General features: G+C 37.1%; 1 protein-coding gene across 6 annotated transcripts; it reads left to right on the plus strand.

Annotated features, from left to right (window-relative positions):
* Positions 1-9,637: 9,637 nt before the first annotated feature.
* Positions 9,638-23,616, plus strand: LOC6566172 (DNA-binding protein Ewg). 6 transcript variants are annotated; one of them, XM_032738736.1, is made up of 8 exons: positions 9,638-10,003; positions 16,476-17,559; positions 17,668-17,886; positions 18,113-18,709; positions 20,041-20,166; positions 20,246-20,381; positions 20,455-20,576; positions 23,132-23,616. In XM_032738736.1, the coding sequence occupies exons 2-8, from the start codon at positions 16,669-16,671 to the stop codon at positions 23,327-23,329; spliced, it is 2,289 nt and encodes a 762-aa protein (XP_032594627.1). In that variant the 5' UTR covers positions 9,638-10,003; positions 16,476-16,668; the 3' UTR covers positions 23,330-23,616. The 6 variants fall into 6 exon arrangements, with proteins under 6 accessions (XP_032594627.1, XP_032594631.1, XP_032594630.1 ...); XM_032738741.2 differs by lacking the exon at positions 9,638-10,003 and having other exon boundaries at positions 16,626-17,550; positions 18,113-18,283; positions 18,419-18,709; positions 23,132-23,551; XM_032738738.2 differs by lacking the exon at positions 18,113-18,709 and having other exon boundaries at positions 9,642-10,003; positions 16,476-17,550; positions 23,132-23,551.
* The last annotated feature ends 591 nt before the right edge of the window (positions 23,617-24,207 follow it).

The raw sequence follows: 24,207 nt of genomic DNA on the forward strand, positions 1-24,207 counted from the left end.
TCTCCCTATATCTGTCTCTTTCTCTTTCTCTCCCCTCTCTCTCTCTCTGTTTCTCTACCTGTCTCAGCAAGTCTAGTTTTTTTGGAATCCAAGAACATATTGCATGCATAATCTGTAGCTAAAATTCCCATACCAAAATAAATGTTAGATATTTCTACAGATAGACTACACTACTATGTATGTAAAAGATCTACAGATGTGTTAACCATCTATATAAGAATTGAAGCGGCAATCCTAACAAACTCTGCACACACAAATCTGTAAATACGTGACAATATCTGAAGTGAAGCGTTTTCATCGAACGCCAAACTTAAAAACTTGACCAAAACACAAAAGAAACTTACGAAACTTTATTACATTTTACGATTACCTAAAATTATATCGTACTCCTTCAATATTCAAATCGCGATATAAGCATATACAACAGTTACTATCCCATTCTATATAAAAATACTTTACTCAAGAAAAACTGCAAATACAACGCCCAATCGAAGGCAGCTGGTGGATCGCTTCTGTGTCTAATTACAAAACATTTTTGCTGTTTTTTGTTTTTATTTTTTTTTTTACTTGACCGTAATATACACACTTAAGCGGATTATATTAGTATTTTTAGAAATGGCAACTATATCTAAAAACAAAAAAAAAGAAATTAATAAACTGGTTTCAGTCCCGGCTGACAGGTGAAGGACTACGCTAGTTTTGAGCTTTTCCCCGACAGCTTTTGAAAGCTGAACAACAGAAATCGACTAGGAAATACCCTGTACAGTCTTAACCATGAAACCTTTTCATACCACGATAAACTGATTTTCTCATAATTAATATGATATAAGAAGAAAACACCACATTTCCTTCACTTCGTCAGATAATCCACCTAAACAGGTCATATTCATAATACATATAACTTATTCCCATATTCTCCCAATAAATTCTTAGCATTTCTTCTCATTCAAGATGTGGATCAATGTGTAGTTCTTAGATTGCACTATGCAACAATTTATACAAAAAAAAAAAAAACAGAAAAAAAAAATTGAATTCCGAACATGTGACAGTTCATAAGTTAAATCAGATTCTGAATCCAAATAATGAACTTATGCCACACCTCCTAAATAAACCGATAAACGAGGAAAGCCAAAATATAGTTCACAGTTTAGGAGGATTGGCTGCAAAGTCATCGGCATAAGTCTGACCAAATATGTAAACATCTTTAAAATCATCAAATACAATTGCAAGATATTATTCTAGAACAATGCTATTTCAACACATCGGAAAAAATGAACCGGCGAAAAAATGTTCAAGTTCGGAATACACTTTACTATTGTTGCATAGTTTTATGGAGAATATAAACATTTTTTTCTGTTGAAAATCTGAAAATAGTCTTGATTGTGTATGGTCTGTTGAAAATTGAAGCAAATGCGTAGTGAATAAAATTGTTTAGGTAATTTTTATATATATATATTTTTTTTTTTTACATATTATTCAATGTTAGTACGTATCGTATTGTAGTTGGTTAGGTATGTATGTATGTAGGTGTACTAGGCAAGCATAATAAGAAGATAATTTTTGTAACGAAGAAAGTGAAGATGATGAATAAATAAAATGATGATGAAGATGAAGAGGAAGAAGTTTAAGATTGAATATGCAATGAAAACACCAAACAAAATGAAATTAAGGACAACCAAAGTAACAAAAAGCAACTAAACAAGAATGGAAACTGAATGTCGTACTTATATACACTGGTACAATAAACGACTATTATTATATTATGATGATATATGTATTGTATGCAATGGTCTGAGCCGGAGCATCTTAAAGTTATCAAAATATATATATATATATATATATATATATATATATATATATATATGTACTTAGTAAATATACAAGTTCTATTTGGTGTGTCTGTGTTAAATACTTACAATTACTAATAAATCTAACTCTAACGAGCATCATATAAAGAACGTTCAATGGGCATAATTATCATGTGCGCTGTAGCTCTCGTATCAAATCTAATCAATTTATTTTTAAATTGTTCAAAATAAACAACACAAAGAGACAAACACAAAATACAAAAAAAAGAAAAACTCACACAATATTCAATAGTATTAGACCAAAAAAAAAAAAAAACGGAAAAAAAAGAATGATTGAATGGCTATAACTAATCCTTATATGTATACTATATTGAAACTGAGGAATAAAAGTAATATCTGAAAGATAATTGAAATCAATACATTAATATCATTGCAAATATGTTGTCAAAAGACAAGCAAGGCTTAAGTGTTTATTATTTCCAAACAAAATGTTATATTTATTGAGATGAATATAAAAATATTGAAGCCCAAGTAAAACCTTTATTAATAAGTATTAATATCGATATGATAAACGAAAACAAAAAAAAACGTGAATTTATGTAATTACTGAAACCAGCTCGTCAAATACTAATCTAAAGTTATAGATACAGTTCATGTGAAATTTTTTGTGTGTATTTACAATAACAACAATGCAAGTCAGCTCAAACTTCTCCAAGTCGTATTTTTTGCAGGGCCAACCCGATGTTAAAAGACAAAATTCTATACAATTTCATCTTCATAAGTTGAATTTCTATACTCATCGAACATAAATTTGTATTCCATATGCATTATTATTTAACTGGAATGTAGGCATTTCCCATTTTAATATTTATCAAATTTATTGCATTTAAAATTAAGTTTTTCGTACATTTTTTAAAGTTTATTTAGTTTTTCGTTTTTTTTTACAATTTTGCTCTTATTCAATGTGTTTATAAGTCTAATTTTGTTGAGGCAGATATTTGATATAGCTAGAGAAGTTTCACTGAACTTACATACATTATATAAGTACATATATGAATCAATTTAAAACAAAAGACAAATACACAAAAAAAAAAAAACAACTTAACGAAGCCAATGTTCTGTGTATTCAATGTAATTAGTAATGTGCGACTTAATTAAATTATTAATATGATACATAAAACCCAAAATCCAGAAAAAAATACAATTTTATTTTTGTGATTCATGTAGTTATAGATGATTTCCTCTGACTAATGGCTAATTTAAATCAAAATTAGCTATAAGCTTGATCTCATTTCATAAAATACTAAGGAGCAGCCAATGCGCTATATTTTTCGTTCCACCAGATCGTGGCAAGTCAGTTTAATGTGTGACTGAAAACAAAAAATGGGATGGAATTTGTTAAAAAAAAAACCCATTTTGGAAATTTAAGGAAGTTGACATATATTGGCGGCAAAAGAAGGGCATGTTTGAAATTCAATTTTTTCTATTGATCCTTTAGTTACTTGCAATATTGTACTATCAATCTGTTGGTTCTCTAATTACTTGCAACATTGTACTCGATGATACACACATACACTTATATATAGAAAAACATATATATATATTCTTGTGCATATACATCTATATGCGTGGATATACATATGAATACCGAAATTTGTAGTTTAATCTGGAGCTTAAGGTTGTGTTCGTTGTATACGCCGCTGCAATACCAAAATTACATTTTATTGATGTGAATTTAAGAAACAGGTAAAAACCAAAAATACCAACAACAAAAATATATATATATATCTTATCAGACAAGTCATGTTGGAACATACATACTAATCGTTTAGCCTATCCCTTTCTCATCTGCGGTTTCTCCATTTCCCTTAGATCCAAAGTTAACAATTTTTATATATGTATGTATGTGTGTGCGAGTAGTTACCATATGATGTGGCTGAGCCCAGTAAAAATGAAAAATAAAAAACTAAGAATGCAGATGGAAAAATATCTTAAATAATTATATATTATAAATACATATGTATACATACATATACATAAATAAATAACTACGGCAAATGCATACACAAATATATATTAATAAATACATGTATATTTATAAATGTAATACATAAAAGGAAAAAAAATCATGCAAAAAAATTAATAAATGAAAAGAAAAATTGGAAAGTTTTGTGCTTGTGTAGATTTTAATAACAAACTAAATGAGTTTTTTAATTATTAAAATTCATTCAAATTGTTAATCTACAGTTATTCAGACCGCCATGTTTGCGCCAGTGCGTGGCTGAAAGCTGAATGCCACAGGTCTCGAATGAAGCGTCGCTTGACACAGGCTAATTGATATTATTGTGCGCCTACATTCAAATTCTTTTGTTCTGTGACTTAAAGTACAGACATGTATCTGTATATGTGGATAAATACAAATTACCGGCGTATCACCATTTAAGCGTATTTCATAAGCTAACTCCCATGATGATAAATTAAAATATTCCCTACAGTTCATTTGATGAATCGTGAGACGATAACAAAGTGCCTGCGGACGAGCTGTGCGCATGCTTTGAGATGCTGTATCATCTGTTATATTAATGCAATTGAATCCAAATACAGTCCAACATCTATAATGAGAACCCCAATATGATGACACAAGCAAATAGCACATATATATGCATATAGACTTCGAATTATATTTTTAACAATCCCAACGATTAACGACACTTATTAACGTGAAATTGTTAATAAAAAAGCAAAACTCAATCAATAATGGTTTCCGGAAAATGTACTGGTCAATCAAAACTAAAAACAATACCAACATTTTTAAGAATTTCAGCTGAAATTTTCTTTTGCAGATAATGTTGTAAGGAATTGTATCTATTGATCTATTGAATTTCGTTCACGCTAATTAAGTTTGACTGTATTCGCATCAGATTAATTGTTCAACGCAGTTCCTGCACAGCTGACTTGCACGTGCCTAAAGCTGAATGCCACACAAACTGGGCATCTGATGAAAGCTGCCTGTTACAAAACTCCGCTATATTTCATATTTTACTTCATCTTGAGCTCAAACTGAGTTGTTGTGAGTTGTATATAAATATATGTACATATATGAAAATATACTTTGTATGCAACACTATCAACAACTATCTTGCTTCGACTGCTAACCAAAAAGGGGTGTGGCAAACCAAAATAAAATCAATAGTGTCACAATAACAGTAAAGGGGTTATGCAGGGATATGCATCTGTGTGGACGTGTGTGTGTGTGTGTGTGTGTGTGTGTGTTGTGTGTATTTGAGTAGCAGCGACCATAACAAACATCTGCACAAGGCCAAACAAATAAGCGTAAAGTGTGCAGTTGGACCTAACTCAAGGTTACAGCAGATGACGCATGGGCATAGGCGAAATTGCAATATCCTCCAATTACAGCAGTGTTGCCAAATACGTGAAAATAGAAAATAATAAAAGAATATATGATTTTATGCTTCTTGATCATATTCAACAATAGACACCATGTTAGTCTGTCTGCTTGTGTGATAAACTTCTTTCAGGGAGCTCAAATTTAGAATATATGTTCTCGTATACCAAGCTTGAACACGACTATAACAATATTTCGCAATGATGTTTTGGTCCTTTTCGGTACACATAATATCATAATAAAGAATTTCAATCGGTAGACTGTACTAAATTAGAAATTATTATACACTTTCCATCTTTCTTGCTTTGCCCCATCTTTTTAAGCCCTTTCATATGTCCCAGGGGTAATACATGCGACCCATAAATATAGACATATAAGTACATACATAATCTAACCATATTGTTAATTATAACATTATAATGTTCATGGTTTCCTTTTGTCAAGGCAGATGCATGATAAGACTTATGCTGCATACTAAATACACAAATGTTGTTTGTTATACATGTATAAATATCTATATATATATATATATATATATACATATATGTTATACATAATGCGAGTCTTGCAAATGAATACGCCATAGTTTTTAGTGAGTACAGCCAGCAAGTCAGGCAGGACTACGCTTTTCAAAATAGACGCAGGCGCAGATCGGCCCACGTTGCGTATAAGCCATATAAGTTGTGTGTGTATGTGTGTGTGTGTGTGTGTGTGTGGTAGTAGTAGTAGTAGTAGTAGTAGCGATAGTACTCACGTTTAAGCATTCGCGCTACAACTGGTTAACACACACATACAGCAATGCGGTGTTTCGGTTATTGGGTCGCTGGGTCGCTCGACTGCCCGACTAACATGTGAGTCACGTGTGTGTGTGTGTGTGTGTGTGTGTGTGTATGTGCTGGTGTGTGTCGTCGTGGGGCCATGGCCATTTGTCAGGAACCGAATTCGAAACCGATATCCCAAAGTTGTAAGCAGATTCACGGCGCCCGGCTGCCTGACCGTCATTCTAAACTCTGACCAGCAAGCGGCTCGCTGCTCGACGCTCATCGCTCATCGCTCGTAGTTCTGTTATTGTTTGTTTTTGTTTTTGTTTCTATTCGAATTGAATAAAAAGTGATATACTATAAAGGATGCTGCCCGCCACGCCCACTTAAAGCAATGCAACGCATAAATGGCGCGTCATTATCGAAATTCGCAATGCAAATCAAACCGGCCGGTTTTCACATGTGTATATTGTGATTGTGTTTGTTGTTCTTTTGTTTTCTGATTATGTCCACAAGGAGTGTGTGCCGCATGCCACATGCCACATGGTCTTACGCTGCAAGTTGAAAATCATTCGGGACTGAAACGTGAATCTCTTGATGGCTTTTAAAGCACAGGTGTCTTTCTGGCATTCGGTAACCATTCCTCCACAACCAACCACCCATCCACTAGGTAATCCCCCACTGAGTTAAACCCCACTGGGGGGTACCTTAGAGTGTTTGTGTCTGACTTAACAGGTAACCATGTCTGCACAACCACAGGCGACCTGGCAAATGGGTAAACAGCCAGCAGACGTAGTTCAACTTATCAATTTATTATTTATTTAGGCACATCATATATTTTATTCTTTTACGATTTCTGTGTGGCATATCGAATTTGTTATTAGTTGGATTTAATAATATATTGAATACATAATATTTGTTTAGTTTGTCCGAAACAAATAACACACAAATGCAATAAATTATAAAATATAAATGTGCATAAATTAAATATGCATTAGTTGGAAAGTATAGAAGAGAGACTGAAACTGTGACGATAAAAGCTTGCAATGTATATATAAATATATATAATTACTCCTAACCTTTTCCAAAGATCGGGTCAACCCAAAAAAAAGGTTCGCCTGTTAATACTGTAGTTTGAATCAGCGACCAATGTGATAGTTCAGGAAATCGTCGCATCTCCGATCCCATGAAGTATATATATTCTCGATCAGTATCGATAGCCGACTCGATACAGCCATGCACGACTGTGTGTCAGTTTATGTGCAAACTGGTCCCTCAGTTTTGGAGCTATCTATTCATATTTTGCTACAGGCAGTACATATGTCTGAACACGATCGGATCACTATAACTTTACGGATCACACTAACTTTATTTCCACACATTCAAATGTTGAATGTATATCAATCGCTGTTTTATTTTCTTTGCTTTTTGATAGCACACTGCATTGCTAAATATATTTATTTTTATTATTATTATTATTATTTATGTCAAATGTGTAAGTCGAGATTAGTTTCCGTTAAAAGATAAATTATAGAATTAAATAAAACATTGATAAAATATGTTTTGATTTGTAGATATTTTGGAATATAAATCGTTGTTTTTGAATTGTGTTAAGTATTACTAATATATAAAAATAATAATAATACCAATAATATATATATATATTTACAAGGGCCTGGGAAGGCAAGCATTTCACCTTTACAAAGACGCAACGTACTTTAGATTTATTCCTTATCTATGACATTTCCGAAGCGATCTTCAACGTTAACATGCATCTACATATAAATAAATAAATAAATACAATCTAAGAATAAAAAAAAAAGATATATTAAAATGCGAGTGCCTCATCAGAAGCCGGAAACATAAAATCATATTCATCGTGTGGAGTTTTTCCATAAATATGTTCATGTATAAATCGTGTTGCTAATTGTGATATCAGTGTGAATATCTTGACATTTTACAGTGCAGAAATACATATATATGTGTGTATGTATGTATGTATGTATGTATGTACCAACATAAGCATGTTGCTTTTGTGGTCGAGTTTGCGGCTATTGCTTGTGCTAAATATATGCATTATAGGGGACCATCTTGTGGAACCCCTATGAGCCGTCGACATGCAAGCAACATGAAATACATATTTTATAACGGTCGCACACACACACACACATGTGATGTCGATAAGCATGATGGAAGCACGAGAAGGAAGCTGTGACGTCTGTGACGCCAGACCCTGATAACAGTAACAGTGACCAGAGAGATGCAAAGATGTTAGCTGCTAACAATGCCTACATCCACACACATACACACATACATACATACATGCAAATGTGCTTGAAATCAAAAGTGCAAAATGATAAATGCAACGGATAACGCAAATTCAACAGCCGGCACTAGCACCAGAACCGTTAGCCTATGTTGAATTTATCCATCTATATGTATGTATATACATATGTATGTGGCTATTGTCATTAACTATGGAATAAATATTTTTTGTGCCAATTTTCAATCAGCAGCAATAATTCCCACACACACATGCATGCAAACATAAAAGAAACAGCCTTGGCAGTGAAATGTTAATTAAACAAAAGTAACACTGTTAAGTTAACAGATATTGCATTTAAGGCAAAAGATTCGCTTGCGAAAAATAATATTTTTTGATTTGATTTTTTTTCGAAAATTCTAATAGTCGTTTAATTTCAGAAAGCATTTTTTTGTAGAAAACCAAGAGCCAAATCGTACTTTATCTTAAGCTAATAAGTTGTGCCACATCAAGTGCCTAATATCCCACAATGGATTGGTGACGCTGGCAACCTTGTTGTGTGTGGGTGACTTCTAAGCGATAAGCAATATATATATATTTAAATGCTCATATTCATATATATATATAATATAATATAAATTTATGTACACTTTTTTCTGCGGGCTGCGGTCCAGCGACACGCTGGGATTCCGTAGAAACCCTCGGCTGGGTCGACTTGCGTTGCGTTTTGCGTTTATCAGCCTGTATCCTAATCGTTATATAAAAATATATGAAAATATACCACATAACGGGGCAAGTCGCCGCTTGCCTGCGCCGATTTTATAAGGCCACCGTCTGCCTCAGCCGGCATCAGTTAGCATCGGATTGTCGCCACAGTCACTGGACGGGGGAAATCAGGCGACAACTTTAAATTTGTCATTTTTTTTAAATTCTTGTTATAGTGTTTTTTTTTATTTAATTCTGATTATGAGAGCGCATTACATGTGAGTCCCTCATTTGGCGGACTTAGCTGCTTTTCAATTTGATATTGCTAGCTGCCTTGTGAAGGGCTTACGTGTGATTGTAAATCAACTGAGGAAAAATAAAATAAGTGTACAAATCACTGGATGGATATCTGGAGTGCATAAGGAAATCATGGAAAGCGTTTTTTTTTTCTTTTTTTTTTTTTACTTTTGTGAAGCGAAACTTTTGTAATTGCGCGCCAAGCGCATTGTTAGTTCTAACGCTGTTATGTAACAGAGAAATGCTCCTTGTTTCAACAGAATTACTCCACATTTAACATAATTGCTCCGCAATGCTCAGAACTATCTGACATTTTATAACAGAATCATCGATAATTGCGGCAGTATGGCATCGATAGTTGTGCAGCACTGGCTCCTACAGCTAGAACTAACAAAAAAAAAACTAATAGCAAAAAAAAATCAAAAGAATACGAAAAAACGAAGCAACAGTAGTGCGCAAATGTAAAATGCGGCTGTGATAATAAAACTGGACGACGCAGCGGCAGCTGCCCATAAGCAAAATCAGCAACAACGTTGGCGGCGGCGTCGACAACGCGACTCCCAACGCGCGTGTGTGTATTATTTTGTTGTCAGTTGCCAATCTCTGAATGTATGTGAGTGGCAGTGAGTGTGTGTGTGTTTAGAAATATAATACATATGTACGTATGTAAATGTGTGCGTTATCAATAGAAAAACTCAGCGTTTGATGTTGCGGAACAGCAGCGAATTAAGAACATTTACACCATTTGCACATTTACACGCAGGTGCGTATCAGCTTTGCACATTTCCAATATTTGTTTGTATGTGTGTGCGCGACGCAGACGTGAAGAATTTTCGATTTTCCATTGCAATTTTGCACTGGGCCTGCTCCGCGCCAGCCAAATGCATACATACACGCAACACTGTAATTGTATGTGTTTGCATGTATATGTGTATGTGTGTGTGTGCACGCGCAGGGCATCAAGAAAAGTTGTTGAAAACAGACAGCCGCAGTAAGCAAAAAGTTGTTCACGCAAAATCCAATTGATGCAAAATGCCACAATAATTTTGCATGCGCTTCAAGTTAATTTCTACATTTTTTTATTCATATCCACAAAATTAAATTTTTACTGGGACCAAAATGGCGTCTATATATAAATGCATGCATGTGTGTGTGTGTGTGTGTGTATGTGCATACATTCTTGTTAGATAATCCGTTAGAGCCTTTGCGTTGCCTAACGGTACTAGCGTATGTATGCATACACACATTTGTATATACATATGTACACAAATATATACAGACAGACAGACATATGTGTTAGTATGTGGCTGCTGTTGTTGTTGCCTTTGGGTACCATTGGCAGCGGCGCTTTAGCCATCAACATCAACATGAACATCATCTACTGCGAGTGTCCGCAATTCAAACATGCGCCGTTCCCTGCGCAACGTTTTTTTCTTTTTGTCTATTTCTGGTACGTTTTTATATAAATTCGTGAAAATGCACATTAAAAGTGGGAGGGTGAGGTAAAGGGTAAGCAAAAACATGGCGTATGCGTAATGTCTGCCAATCTTTTTTCTGTTTTCATCTGCTGCTCTTATTTCTGTTTGTTTTTTTTTCTTCTCTTTTCTATTCCAATTCCAAGAACGAATTCCAATTCGAATTTTTCCTGTGCTGGGCCTGCAAGTGCACATATATGTATATGTATGTGTGTGTGTGAGTGCGTATGCATGGGGGTTGCTGAGCACAGCCCACCCTTGAATTAAGGGCAGCAGATACACACAGCAGCCGTGAGAACAGAGCAGAGAAATCCATGCCGTACACTCTGAACGGGACACCACTGTTTTCAGCTGTGTACAAATTTGTTTATTTGTCTGATAGGGGTGTGGAGGAAGGTGGTGCGGTATATTCTTAGCAGAACAAGTCAGAGCAAGTACAGTTCCAATTGGAAGTGCGTTGATGTGTGTGTTTCTATTATTATGCGGTTTTTTTTTTTGTATTTACGTTCTCTGTTCTACAACAACAAGCAAGAAGAAAAAAAATTAAACAGGGCATGCGTTGGCCATTTCATATTCTCATTGCTTGTTGGGTTTTTTGTAGGTGTTAGTGTTTGCGCCGTCGCCGTTGCCACTGCCACTGCCACGACCGCCGCATGCGTAGCTTTTTTTCCGTTCGTTCTTTACTTTGTTTTTTTGTTGTCATTTTTCATTTTTGTCATCTACTTTATCGCCTATTGTAGACGTTGCGTCAAGTACATATATGTGTCTGTGTGTGTAAACTACGAGGGAGAGAGCGGAAAAGAGAGAGCGAGCGGCAGAAACTCGCTTGTGAGAGCACATGAAAAACAATAGCTATCGATTATTTATAATGTGTAGCGCACATAAGCATGTATGTATGTAAATGTATATGTATGTGTATGTGTCTGTGTAAATGTGTCTATGTATGTAATCATTTTTGTTGGCGATGAGCGCGCTGACGCAGTGGGAGATATGCATACACTCACACAGACACTCACGCATACATATGAATACTTATGTACGTATTTAGAATAATAGGCGGCGAGCGCATGCACTTACACACGTACACACTCAAGCAAAAAAGCAGCGCAACTCACTGGAAATCAGCAACAGAAACAAATGCTTTTTTTGTGTATAAATAATGAAAATAAAATTCAGTCTATTTCTCATACACTTCATGCATGTATTTCGATATGTATATATTTATATTGGGCGAGTGGCGATTCATTCGAAAATACCAAAAGTGTGACCATAGCGCAGGCGCCAGGTGTGACCCTTCTAGTAACGGTTGTGTTGTTTTTTTTTTCTTTGCGCGTTGGTTTTCTGCTTCCAATTATAAGAAAGAAGAAAATATTACACACAACAAATAAATATTTCTAATTATGTGTGTTTGCCACACGTATTGATATCTTGGCGCTGGCGCATAATCCGGTTGCCTTCACGCACTACTAGTCACATATACATACACACACGCATACATATTCGTGTGCGTGTATTTTTAACGTTTTTCAAACGTTGTAGCATGCTTATCAGCGCACCTAACCAAACTTTGCGCACACGCGCCCACCTACGTATGTATATATGTGTGGGTGTTTATGTACATGCTTACAAATCGGTAAAAAAAAAAGCGAAGAATAATGTAAAGCCATGTGAACATTGCGCACGCACCAACCAACAACAGTAAAATCAAACGAACATACAGTGGCGGCTATAAAAATATGTGCAGCTATAATAATTGAGAACATTCTATTAAACTATCTACGCATAGCATAAACACGAGAAACTTTAAATAAATTGAATTAAATTTTCTTTTTGCATAAGTATGTTCTTTTTTCTTAGTGAATTTATCATCAAAGCTGTTATTATTTTGTTGTTGATTGAGCAATCTGTGGACTATTTTTCTGTGTGGCACACTTTCAATGCCCAGCAGTGTTAAAGAAGCGTGTGGCAAACTGTCTGCTGCCTGCTGCCTGGCCACGCGCAAGTGAAACGAGCTTACAACATCAACAACCCCCTGGTAGGGGTGCTTCTAAGGTTGGTGGTGGTGGTTCTGCTGGCGCTGATGGTGCTGTTGCTGATGGTGATGATGGCGGTGGTGGTGGTGGGTGGTGCGAGCAGTGCATGCGTAACCATATGGCAAAGGAAAGGTACCGCTACAATATGCACAATATTGCCCAGGCGCAATGCGTTTGCGTGCACTAGAATTAATATTGTTGTTTTCGTTGTTGTTGCTGATTTAGCTGCTGCTGCTGCTGACAGTGCTTGGGGGATGTTTCTGATTCGCTTTTGGGGGTAGCTGCGCAGCCCTTTTTGCTAACTTCTCAAAGCACACACACACATAGACGTGCACACATATAGCTGTCTCTGTTTAATTGAGAGCAAGTGTGGGTGGCTTGGCACGCATGCAAGTGACAGCTTGCTCTGCAAAGCTTTTCAATGCGCAGCCCAACAACAAAAATAAGGAGAAGAATAATAATACACAACGGCAAAACACAACACAACAGAACTGAGCAGAACGTAACACATACACACACACACACAGACACAGACTTGCATTTGGAAGCAGCGCTCACAGCAGCAACAGTATGACCATCTCAGTCGCACTTGCTCTCTCTCTCCCTGACTGTGCTGTGCTGTGCTGGCTGTCGACTCACACGCGTCGCGCAAAGCGACAACGTCGACGCATGGGCGCAGTATTGATTTTTAACTGCGTCGACGCCGCCGTTTGCGTCGACGCTGCCGCCGTCACCGTCACCGAAAATGAAAATGAAAATGCATGCACACGGCGGCGTCGTCAATCCGTGGGGTGGTTTGGCGCAGTGTGGTCGCTCATTGCTCATAGCTCGAATCGCTCATCGCTCATAGCTCGAATCGCTCATCGCTCGTCGCTCGTATCGCATTTGCTTTGCTCTTCTTTTTGCTGTTTCTGCTTTTACATACATTGTATTGTTGTTATTATTGTCAGTGTGTCGTCGTCGTTGTCGTCGCCGTTAACTGAGCAATCGCAAATAGAACTTCAGCCGGACAGGCGGAAAAGACAACGCAGAGCACGAGTAACGGCAACATTGACAGCAGCAACAACCGCGGCAGCAGCAGCGGCGCAGCAGCAGCAGCACCAGTCCAACTGCAAACAACAACAATAAACTTGAACTGCAATCATATTCTTTTAACACGTTGTGCGGTGCGTTTACCATTTCTTCCCCAAATCGGTTTCGATTTCAATTTCAATTTCGCTTTCAATTATATGACAATCTGTTACAAACACAAATCAGCAACAATTAAAAAACAAAACAAAAACCCGAAAAAGTTAAGAAAATAAAAACGGTGTTCCTATTTTTTTAATCGAATTTTTTCTTCTATATTGTGAAGTGTGTTAAAAACGAAAATCAGCAAAAGGCAAGCATTAAGTATTTGATATATTATATATATATATATATAATATATATGTAAATTATTATTATTTGCAAAAAAGTGCAAACTGTGTCAAAAGTATAAGCAATATTCAATGCGCACGTGCAGCGGTCGCCGAAAATATTGAATTAATGTTGGTCGAAAGGGGAAGGGAGAATTGCAATTGGAATTGGAATTGGAATGGGTTGCATTTAACTGTATAACGAAGTGTGTATGAGAAACCAGTTGGGAATTGGAATAGAACCATGCTGAGTATGCGCATTGTGGCAACTTACATAAATTGATTCCTTATCACAGTTTTTCAGTGCATTCTATTATTATTTCTCTCAAATCTGTCGATCCCCAGACAAAATTTTTATATTAGCTTGCCGATCTTTCATTTTAATATAATATATGAAACTTGAAAAATAAAAGAATTTGCAATAATTTTCCATTTTTTCTATACACCTTTGAGTTCACTCAAAAATAAACAAAAATATACCGAAATTTTAGAAAGTCGAACTAAAAACTATATAATTTTCTTTGCTTTTAAAAGTTATTTTCTAACTATACGAAAAAAATGAAAATGAACTTGAAATTATGAAAGTTTTTTGTCTACACACATTTAAAATCACCCTGAAAATTATGCATAATTTTTTTTAAATTTTATAAAATTGTTCCCTAGATTTAAGAGAAGAAAAACCCTTTAGTGAAACACAATAATTCGTTTTAGAAATATACTTTCTGAATATGTTGAATTATCCCTATATATATATATATTTTTTTTTTTTGTTACTCAAATCAGTAAGCAGATCGGAGCACTTTATCATATAGCTGCCATCGGTAACAAGCGATTAAGTTCCAAGGTATCGAAATAGGCGTCAAAATCCATGGCACCATTTCTGGTGGAAAAAAAAGTGGAATATTCAGTTGACAGCTAGTCGTGAAACAGGAAGCATATATTAAACAAATCAAATTTAAAATAAGCATATACATATTTTAAACTCTGGACTATAATATTTCAATGTCGGCCGATAAACTCTCCAGTCCTCCAGTCGATAAGTGTAGTTAATTTTGTTCCGTTTTTGATTGATAATCAAATATAGAAATACACATGTTCCATGTTTCGTTTCGTATATATTGCCCAGATCATTGACAGATTACTCGTACTTATATAGTAAATATATAGTACACAATGATGTTGGCGTCGCTAATCAGTTGAGCGCTGTTCAAATTAGTTACTGTGCCACAGCACACACACACGCACAGAAACTATGACAGTTTGTACTAATTCATTATACATGCACACATGTATATGTCTGACTATGTACATACATTTATAGAGTGTATATATATATATATAGATCATTGTGTTCTTGTTCTTGTTCCTGTTTTTGTTGTTGTTTGGCTTACAATGTTGCGCATGCGCGCTTTTGACCTGATTCATTCATTGCTTATCAGTAAATGGTTATTTCTCTATTTTTTTTTTTAGTTCTGTTTTTGTTTTTGTTTTTTGTCGTCGCTGTCGTCATGTATACTTGCACAGCACTCGTCATTAGGTTAGAAACGGGGTCATCAATTTGCATATCTTAGGAATGAATGCAGCAAAACGAATTCCATTGCGGCCTTCCATCGCACACACTAAAACTAAAATCAAATTCTTAGCATTTATTCTTGAGTACACTCGGAAAAACAAAATCGCCCTTTGACAAATATTGATTACAAGTTTCAAATTCTAGCAAATTGCTAAGCGCAACACAACTTCTTAATCAAAAAGTATATTCCCAAAAAAAAAGGGGGAAACATTTAGATAGTTTAGTGCCAACATTTTAGATACTTTATTCCAACAAATAATTTAATTTGAAAGAACCCACAGTTTTATGGGAATTCTCAGTGGGAATCATTCGTTTGCGATTTGAGCGACTTCCAAATGAGCTTCAAACGATTATTATTATATTCTTAGTTTCAGAAAGTATTTGTTTTCCTTTTAGAAACATTAAGAAATATATTTCTGAAAAATAGAAAAGAAGCTTTTCTAAATTTAAACAAATTTTATATTATATATCTAAAAACAGCAAAAAGTGATTTGGGTTCCATTGTTCCATACAAATATATGCTGATCAACATTGTTTATATGTAGCCGTATAAGCCCTATATAGTTTATTTCTTAGTCCATAGTTATGGCAATTAGTTGGATATGTAGCTAGTAAAAGTGGTTGGATGAAAGACTTTCCAGTATTGCAGCAGCTAAGGGGTGTTTCGTGGCATCATCTGTATCAAATGCTCTTCTCAATCAATCCAAAAACATCTATCACAGTTTTAGACTAACTCTCGCTCTCCTCTCACCCGCAGATCTCTCACATTGCGCATGAGATTGAAGTCACCAGGCAGCGTAGGAGCCGGGGCCACAGTGTGAGTCCGAGTTGGACAAGAGGAGCAGCAACAGCAACTGCAACAGCCCGTTAATAAACCGAACCCGACCGACTAATAGTAACAGCAGCAGCAGGCAGGCACCAAGCTGGCCACCACAAGCTATCGGGTGGTTATGGCGGCGGCTGGCAGCCAAAGAAGCGGTGGCAATGTTGTCCTCACCAATGCAACGATTAGCGCTGGCGGCGGCAGCAACAGCTCCGGCAGCGGTGGCGGCGGCATCAATGTAACGACAATAACAACGACCAGCAGTGGCTCGCAGGCGCAATCGTCGGGTGGTCAGAGCAATGGCACCACCTACAAGATCGAGATGCTCGACGATGATATGCAGAGTCTGGGCACCGATGACGAGGACGATGATTTGATTAGTAGCGAGGGCAGTCTGTACGATGGTGATCTTGCCACCATTGTTAACGATGATGTTGCCCATCAGCTGGCTGCCGCTGGGCCAGTGGGCGTGGCAGCCGCAGCTGCCATTGCCAGCTCAAAGAAACGCAAGCGTCCGCATTGCTTCGAAACGAATCCATCGGTCCGCAAACGTCAACAGAATCGTTTGCTGCGCAAATTGCGTGGCATCATCTACGAGTTCACCGGCCGTGTTGGCAAACAGGCTGTGGTGCTGGTGGCGACGCCGGGCAAACCGAATACCAGCTATAAGGTGTTTGGCGCTAAGCCGCTGGAGGATGTGCTGCGCAATCTGAAGAACATTGTGATGGATGAGCTGGACAATGCGCTGGCGCAACAGGCGCCGCCGCCGCCCCAGGAGGATCCATCGCTGTTCGAGCTGCCCGGCCTGGTCATCGATGGCATACCGACGCCCGTCGAGAAGATGACACAGGCCCAGCTGCGCGCCTTCATACCGCTCATGCTGAAGTATTCGACGGGTCGGGGCAAGCCCGGCTGGGGCAGGGAGTCGACACGTCCGCCGTGGTGGCCCAAAGAGTTGCCGTGGGCAAATGTGCGCATGGATGCCCGCTCCGAGGATGACAAGCAGAAGGTGGGTGGGGTGGGTGTTCAACAGCCGCCCTAAAGCATCGAATCGTGTCTTATTAATCGCCACCCTTTCTTCTTCCTTCCCAACAACCATCAACCAACTAAAAACACAACCAAACAGATCAGCTGGACGCATGCGCTGCGCAAGATCGTGATCAATTGCTACAAATATCATGGACGCGAGGATCTGTTGCCCACATTCGCTGACGATGAGGACAAGGTGAATGCGCTGATCTCACAGTCGGGCGACGAGGACGAGGACATGGAGCAGCTATCGAATACGCCCACCATACAAACGGTGCAAACAGTCGCACCGGCAGTAACCACAACCACCAGCCAAGTAAGTACACACCAATCCCCAGCAGCATTGACGCAAACAAACTCCTCCGTTAGACTATCGACTTTGTATTTGAACTGGTCTCACACACCGCCCATCCATCCATCCATCCTGTCACATTCCCATTTCATGCTCAACTTTTACTAATAAAAAAAAAATAAATAAAAAACAATACATTAATTAACACAATCAACAACCAACCAACTGCAAACAATTGGAACTGCCACAGCCACAGCAGGTGAACGTGGTGAAGATTAACAGTGCCGGCACGGTGATCACAACGCACACGGCTCAATCGAATACGCCGGCGCCAACGATTATCCAGAGCACAAACAATCAGCATGTGACAACAACGGCCACGCTGCCAGCATCCACTAAGATTGAGATATGCCAGGCACCGGCGCCACAACAACAACACCAGCAGCAGCAGCAGCATCAACAGCAGCAGCAGCAGCAGCACCATCACCACCACCAACAACAACAGCAGCAGCAGCAGCAACAACAGCAGCAGCAGCAACACCACCAACATCAGCAGCAACAGCAGCATCATCATCATCATCATCATACAACAAGTGGCAATAATACGGTGCACATTCAAGCGATAGGCCAAGCACAGCCGCAGACCATACAGCTGACAACGGCGAGCGGCACGGCAACGGCAACCGCAGTGCCAACAACAGCGGCAGCTGTAAGTGCATCATCAGCAGCAGCGGCGGCGGCCGCTCAACAAGCGGCACAGCAATCAAATGCTGCACAAACCGTCACCGCCCAACAGATTGCCAATGCCCAAGTTTGCATCGAGCCCATAACGCTGAGCGACGTTGATGTTCGTACTAATCTGTCTGAACTTGTAACTAAACTAGTGAAACTCTTCACTCTTCCTACTCTGCTCCTCTGAATATTATGCACACTTCGATCTCCTCATTGGATGAGTGTTTTTTGTTTTGTTTTGTTTTGTTTTTCTGTTGTCTTAAAACGATATGATTTTCCTTAAAATTAAATGTTTCACTTGCCATGGTTCGAAAACAATTCGATCTGCTTAATGAATGGATTTATGTCCTAAAATTGATTTATCTAATTAACACTCAAGTTTAATTTATTCATGAAACATAATGTTTATCAAATCATCAAGTTTAATTCAGTTTAAATATAAAAAACACCTTTAGAATTTGATTGATGTGGTGCATAATATTCAAATCCTGCTGATTGCGCTTATGTATTTCTTTCCTATTAATTTGAATTTGAATTTGTTACTCTTTCGATTGATATTGTTATTTATTATGATATTTCATCTGCATTTTATTTATATTTATTATATGAATTAATAATTTTTACTTTAATTTTTGATGTATTTGTTTTTCTTATATACTATTTGTTTTTATGCCCTGGCAGAGGGATTTTTAATTTTGTCGTAAAGCTTGTAACACATTGAAGGAGACTATATATATATATAGTGATGTCCGTCTGTCTGCCCGCTTTAAAAGTTATCTTGTTGAAACTTGGAAAATCTTCGTCCTTTTTTGTATTAACTAAGCATATGTTTGGAGTCGGTATATATATATATATATATATCTTGCTTTGCTTCTTACATTTCTTCAACAAATTATCCATATCGCACAACTATATCAGATAGCTTCCATTAACCGTTTCGATAAATTTTGTTTTTTTTGTTAGCAGCTGGACTCCATTCTGCAAGGGTATTTAATCTTCGGCATGCCTAAGATTTGTTTATCATTTTTTCTCCACCTTATCTCGTTTTATTTTCTCGTTTACAGCAGCTTTTAAATGTGGTTTTCATTTCAAGCGCCCACAACAAAATCCAAACTAAGCACACTCACATGTAAATAAACCGCATTCGTTAACTCAACACACACACACTAACAGCAACAACAACAAACACACACATACACACACATCGACTGTTTTATTGACAAAGAAAAACAAAAACAAAAAAACAAACCAATTTTTTCCATTTATTTTGCATTGCATTTGTTTTTATTGTTTAACCTTTTGTTTGAAAGGTTTTATTTTTTGAAAATATATATATATATTTTTATTGTTTGTTCTTCTCGTTGTTTTCTGTTGTGCTGCAGCATATACACTGAACGAAACGCAGAAGATATATAACTAAAATGCGCTTCACATTTTATCCAACAGTACACGACACAAACGGTGTTGTCGCAGAATGCCGATGGTACCGTCTCTCTCATCCAGGTGGATCCCAACAATCCGATCATAACGCTGCCCGATGGCACAACGGCCCAGGTGCAGGGTGTGGCAACGGTAAGCAGCGGTTGCAACAACCAAACATCAAACAATCAATGAACAAATGTTGAACTTTATTGTGCGTTTTATTTTGCAGCTGCATCAGGGCGAGGGTGGCGCCACCATACAAACGGTACAAAGCTTAACCGATGTGAATGGTCATGAGAACATGACCGTGGATCTAACCGAGGCGCAGGATGGTCAAATCTTTATCACCACCGAGGATGGCCAAGGTAAATGCGGCGAATGTGAAATCTTGATCGATAACGATAATGTGTCAACATCTTTAATAAACCACCCACACAGGCTATCCGGTGTCCGTGAGCAATGTCATATCGGTGCCCGTCTCCATGTACCAGTCGGTGATGGCCAACATACAGCAGCTGCAGACGAACAGCGATGGCACCGTCTGCTTGGCCCCCATGCAGGTAGATAACAGCAATAGCCCCAACTCTTCCAATAGTGCCACGCGCACCACCAACAACAGCAACAACAACAACAACAACACCAACAACAATAATAATAATAGTAGTAGTAGTGGCTCAGCTGCTGCGCCAACTTCGCTGCTTGGCATCTCGGTGATCAACACTGGCTGCGCTGCCAAGCTGGGCCGGCGCAGCGCAGCTGGCTTAGTCACAGCAACAGCTGGAGCTGGTGCTGCAGTGCCAAATGCCGGACAACAGCCGGCGGCGCTCACATTGCAAGCGCCGCCAGGCACTCGCTTGTATTGGGCAGCGACGGGTCCGACATGCGGTGGCAGCGCCAGCAGCAGCGGCAATAGCAGCAATTTAAATGCTGGCTTTAATCTTGCCAACAACAATAACAATAACAACATGCTAACTAACAACAATAACAACAGCAGCAACAATAATAATATCAATAACAATAACAATACAATTACAATGTCGCTGCCCATTGTTTTGACAGCGCCAGCAAACCGCAGCAGCGGCGGCGTCGTCGTCGTCGTCGTCGTCGTCGCAGCGACGCCACGAAACGCACGCATCGTGACGCTCAATAACAGGGCAAAAGCGACGCAAGCTGAACCACGGCAATAACAGTAGCAGCAGCAGCAGCAACAACAGCAGCAGTAACAGCAAGCAAAATGTTAGCAAAGGTGTTAGAAATGCTACTGCTGCTGCTGCAGCTGCTGCGAGGACGGCGGCTGCACCGAGCAGCGCTGCTGCTGCGGAAATACGCTGTGTGAACAGCGCCAGACTGACAAATTTGGGCAGTGCGCAGCTGCAGCTGCCCGCAAAAACCATTAAATTAGAGGATTTGGAATAGGCTTCCTCAAGCAGCTACTGTAGCCACCATACCCCTCCCCCTCGCACCCATGCACAAACTTGCCAGCATCCCCCCTCCCCCCTCCCCGCCTTGAGGTAGCTACCAATTGCCAATATCTAATCTAGTCAAAGCGGCGCTGCAAACACAAACACACACACACACGCATAGAATATTAGCACAGAAACTTGCCATTTTTACTTACATAACTACATACATAGCTGTATATACACACAGACACACATACATATATACAAACAAACAAACAAACGCAAACAATTGTGAATGCCGACAAAGAATACCAAAAACTAAACAAAGCAAAAAAGCGAAAAGCAAATAAGGAAAGAAAAAAGAACGTGAACAATTAACAGCATAAAGAGAATGCAATGAATTGCCCAAGTAATCGATACCATACATAGCATAATCTATAAATAATATTTAAATTAAATACCATACTAACAACTCCCCCGCCCCCTCACACATACACACACACACATTGAATTTAACGTGAGCTAAAAACGAACACGCAAAGCAAATTTGTTGATAATTGAAACACTGAAACCAAAAAGATAATGAAAACCACAAATCATATAAAATCAAATTTGTCAAGTTCCTAAAACAAAACAAATAATAATGGAATTTTTTTTTTCATATAGAAATTTTCTTATTATTTTGTTTGTTTTTGTATTTTATAGTTGAGTTCGTGCATGATTCCGAATTGTATCATATTGTAATCGAAACACAAGCCAAATATTAACATATTTAGTTCAACAATTATTTTATATTATTATTGTTCTTATTTTATTTAATTTTTTTTTTTTGTTCAATATATGGAAAATGTTATGCAAATATTTGTTTAAGCTTTAAGTTGTAAGTAGTTGGTTTAGCATACAGGGAATATGAATGCTATTGATTTTGTTATAGAAATTGTGTGACGCAATCAAAAGAAACAAAAAATATATTAAATTAAAGAAAAAAAAAAGAAGAAAGGATTAAAACATACACCAAAAACATCATAGTCATATTGTTAAACTCGTCCAACGTAGCCAATTTGCATTCAAAATGTAGCATTAGCTAAGCATAAAGAAAATCTACTAATTGAACCGCCCACATGCCATTTCTGAGCTAGTTACAAAAAAGAAAAACAAAAAAAGGAAAACATACCATTAAACAAAGAATAAAAAAGATATATGAATTGTGGATGGAGGAATCATGTGGCCAGGAATTTAAGCGCATATTAATATTTTATGTTTATTACAATTATTATTATTATTATTATTGTGTTTAATATCTTTATTACTGATTATGTTTATTATTACAGTTGTTTTAGTGCAAATTTTAATTATATGTAAACAATGCAAAGCAAAAAAAAAAAAAGAAAAAAAAGTGGAATAAATCTTTTGTTGTTGTGATTTTATAATTTTTTGATTTATTTCTTTGAACTTATCTATTTAATTTGTTAACTATTTCTTTTCTTTTTTAGCAGCTCATCTATTTCCTTAAAGGTCTTCTAATTTCTTTCATAATTTTCTTATGTATGCCTAAGTAAGTATGCTTTTATCATTTATCGCATTATCAATTCCATACGATGCAGGAAATCATCTAGTTATTTGTAGAATCAAATTTGTTTAAATATTGTGATTTATCTCTGATATTTATACACATATATCTCATGTGGATTTCGATATTTTCTGTTTGGCAGGTGGAAAATGGGGATCAACTGGAAACCATTACAATGTCACCTGGAATGCATCAAATGATGATCCAGGGCGGACCCGGCCAGGAACCGCAGCTTGTCCAAGTGGTCAGTCTAAAGGATGCTACCCTGCTTACCAAGGCAATGGAGGCCATTAACTCCGGCAATGTCAAGGCCGAGGACACAATCATAATGGAGCAATAGACACCAGACAGCAGCAGGAATTATAATTGAAATCGAACCGAACCGAACCGATACTGTAACATGATCTCCATTACCATAACAAAACTACAATATTATCGGTCGATCACGCATGTAAATGCTTGATAACACGCTCATTGAATTAATGCATTTTATTATATGATTCTATTATATGGTTACCCAAATGATTACACATATATATAGTACATTATCCACGACGCATTATCGAAAATATTTTATAAGTACCTGAAAGGTGTTGCTAAAACAAAAACAATGCAAAAAAAAAAAAACCAAATAAATAAAAAGTCTATTTTCATTTGATTATTTGTTACATTCCTTCAAGTTATTTGTATCGATCTAGTCTATACAAAAAAATAATCAACTCTAGTCGACAAATATCCAGTCGTATATAGTCAACATACAAATATGTATATTTTTTTTTTCTGTTTTTACTTATGTACAAACAATTAAAATGGAGTCTTCGCATAGTATAATAATAAGATAGAGAAGATAGAAAAACAAAGCGTTAATTTTTGTGTACCATTTTTCTTTTGTTTCTTTTTTTGTTTACATTTTTAAATTGATAAATCAAATTTTGTCAGCTTTACAAATAGTTAAATTAATATTAACGGTAAACTCTTAATTCAAATAACAGTTTCTGGGTACCGTACTTAACGTTTCGGAACATACTAATATATACTTTTAAAAATAACTCATCACTTGCATATATATATACATATATAGATATATACAAATATAATAATTATGCAACTACTTGTATGCATGTTTTGAGCATTACCACATAAAACACACTCACTACAATAACGTTTGCTTATAGTCATAAAGTTAAATTATATATATATATATAAATCAATAAATAA

This window comes from Drosophila grimshawi, unplaced genomic scaffold, assembly GCF_018153295.1.
Source record: "Drosophila grimshawi isolate 15287-2541.00 unplaced genomic scaffold, ASM1815329v1 contig_848, whole genome shotgun sequence".
NCBI classification, from domain to species: domain Eukaryota; kingdom Metazoa; phylum Arthropoda; class Insecta; order Diptera; family Drosophilidae; genus Drosophila; species Drosophila grimshawi.

What these genes read in the sequence shown, in the direction of transcription:
- LOC6566172 (XM_032738736.1), top strand. Translation starts at nt 16,669, where the DNA reads ATGGCGGCGGCTGGCAGCCAAAGAAGCGGTGGCAATGTTGTCCTCACC. An exon ending in AGGTGCAGGGTGTGGCAACG is followed by an intron (nt 20,167 to 20,245) that starts GTAAGCAGCGGT and finishes TTTATTTTGCAG; the next exon opens with CTGCATCAGGGCGAGGGTGG. An exon ending in TCTGCTTGGCCCCCATGCAG is followed by an intron (nt 20,577 to 23,131) that starts GTAGATAACAGC and finishes TCTGTTTGGCAG; the next exon opens with GTGGAAAATGGGGATCAACT.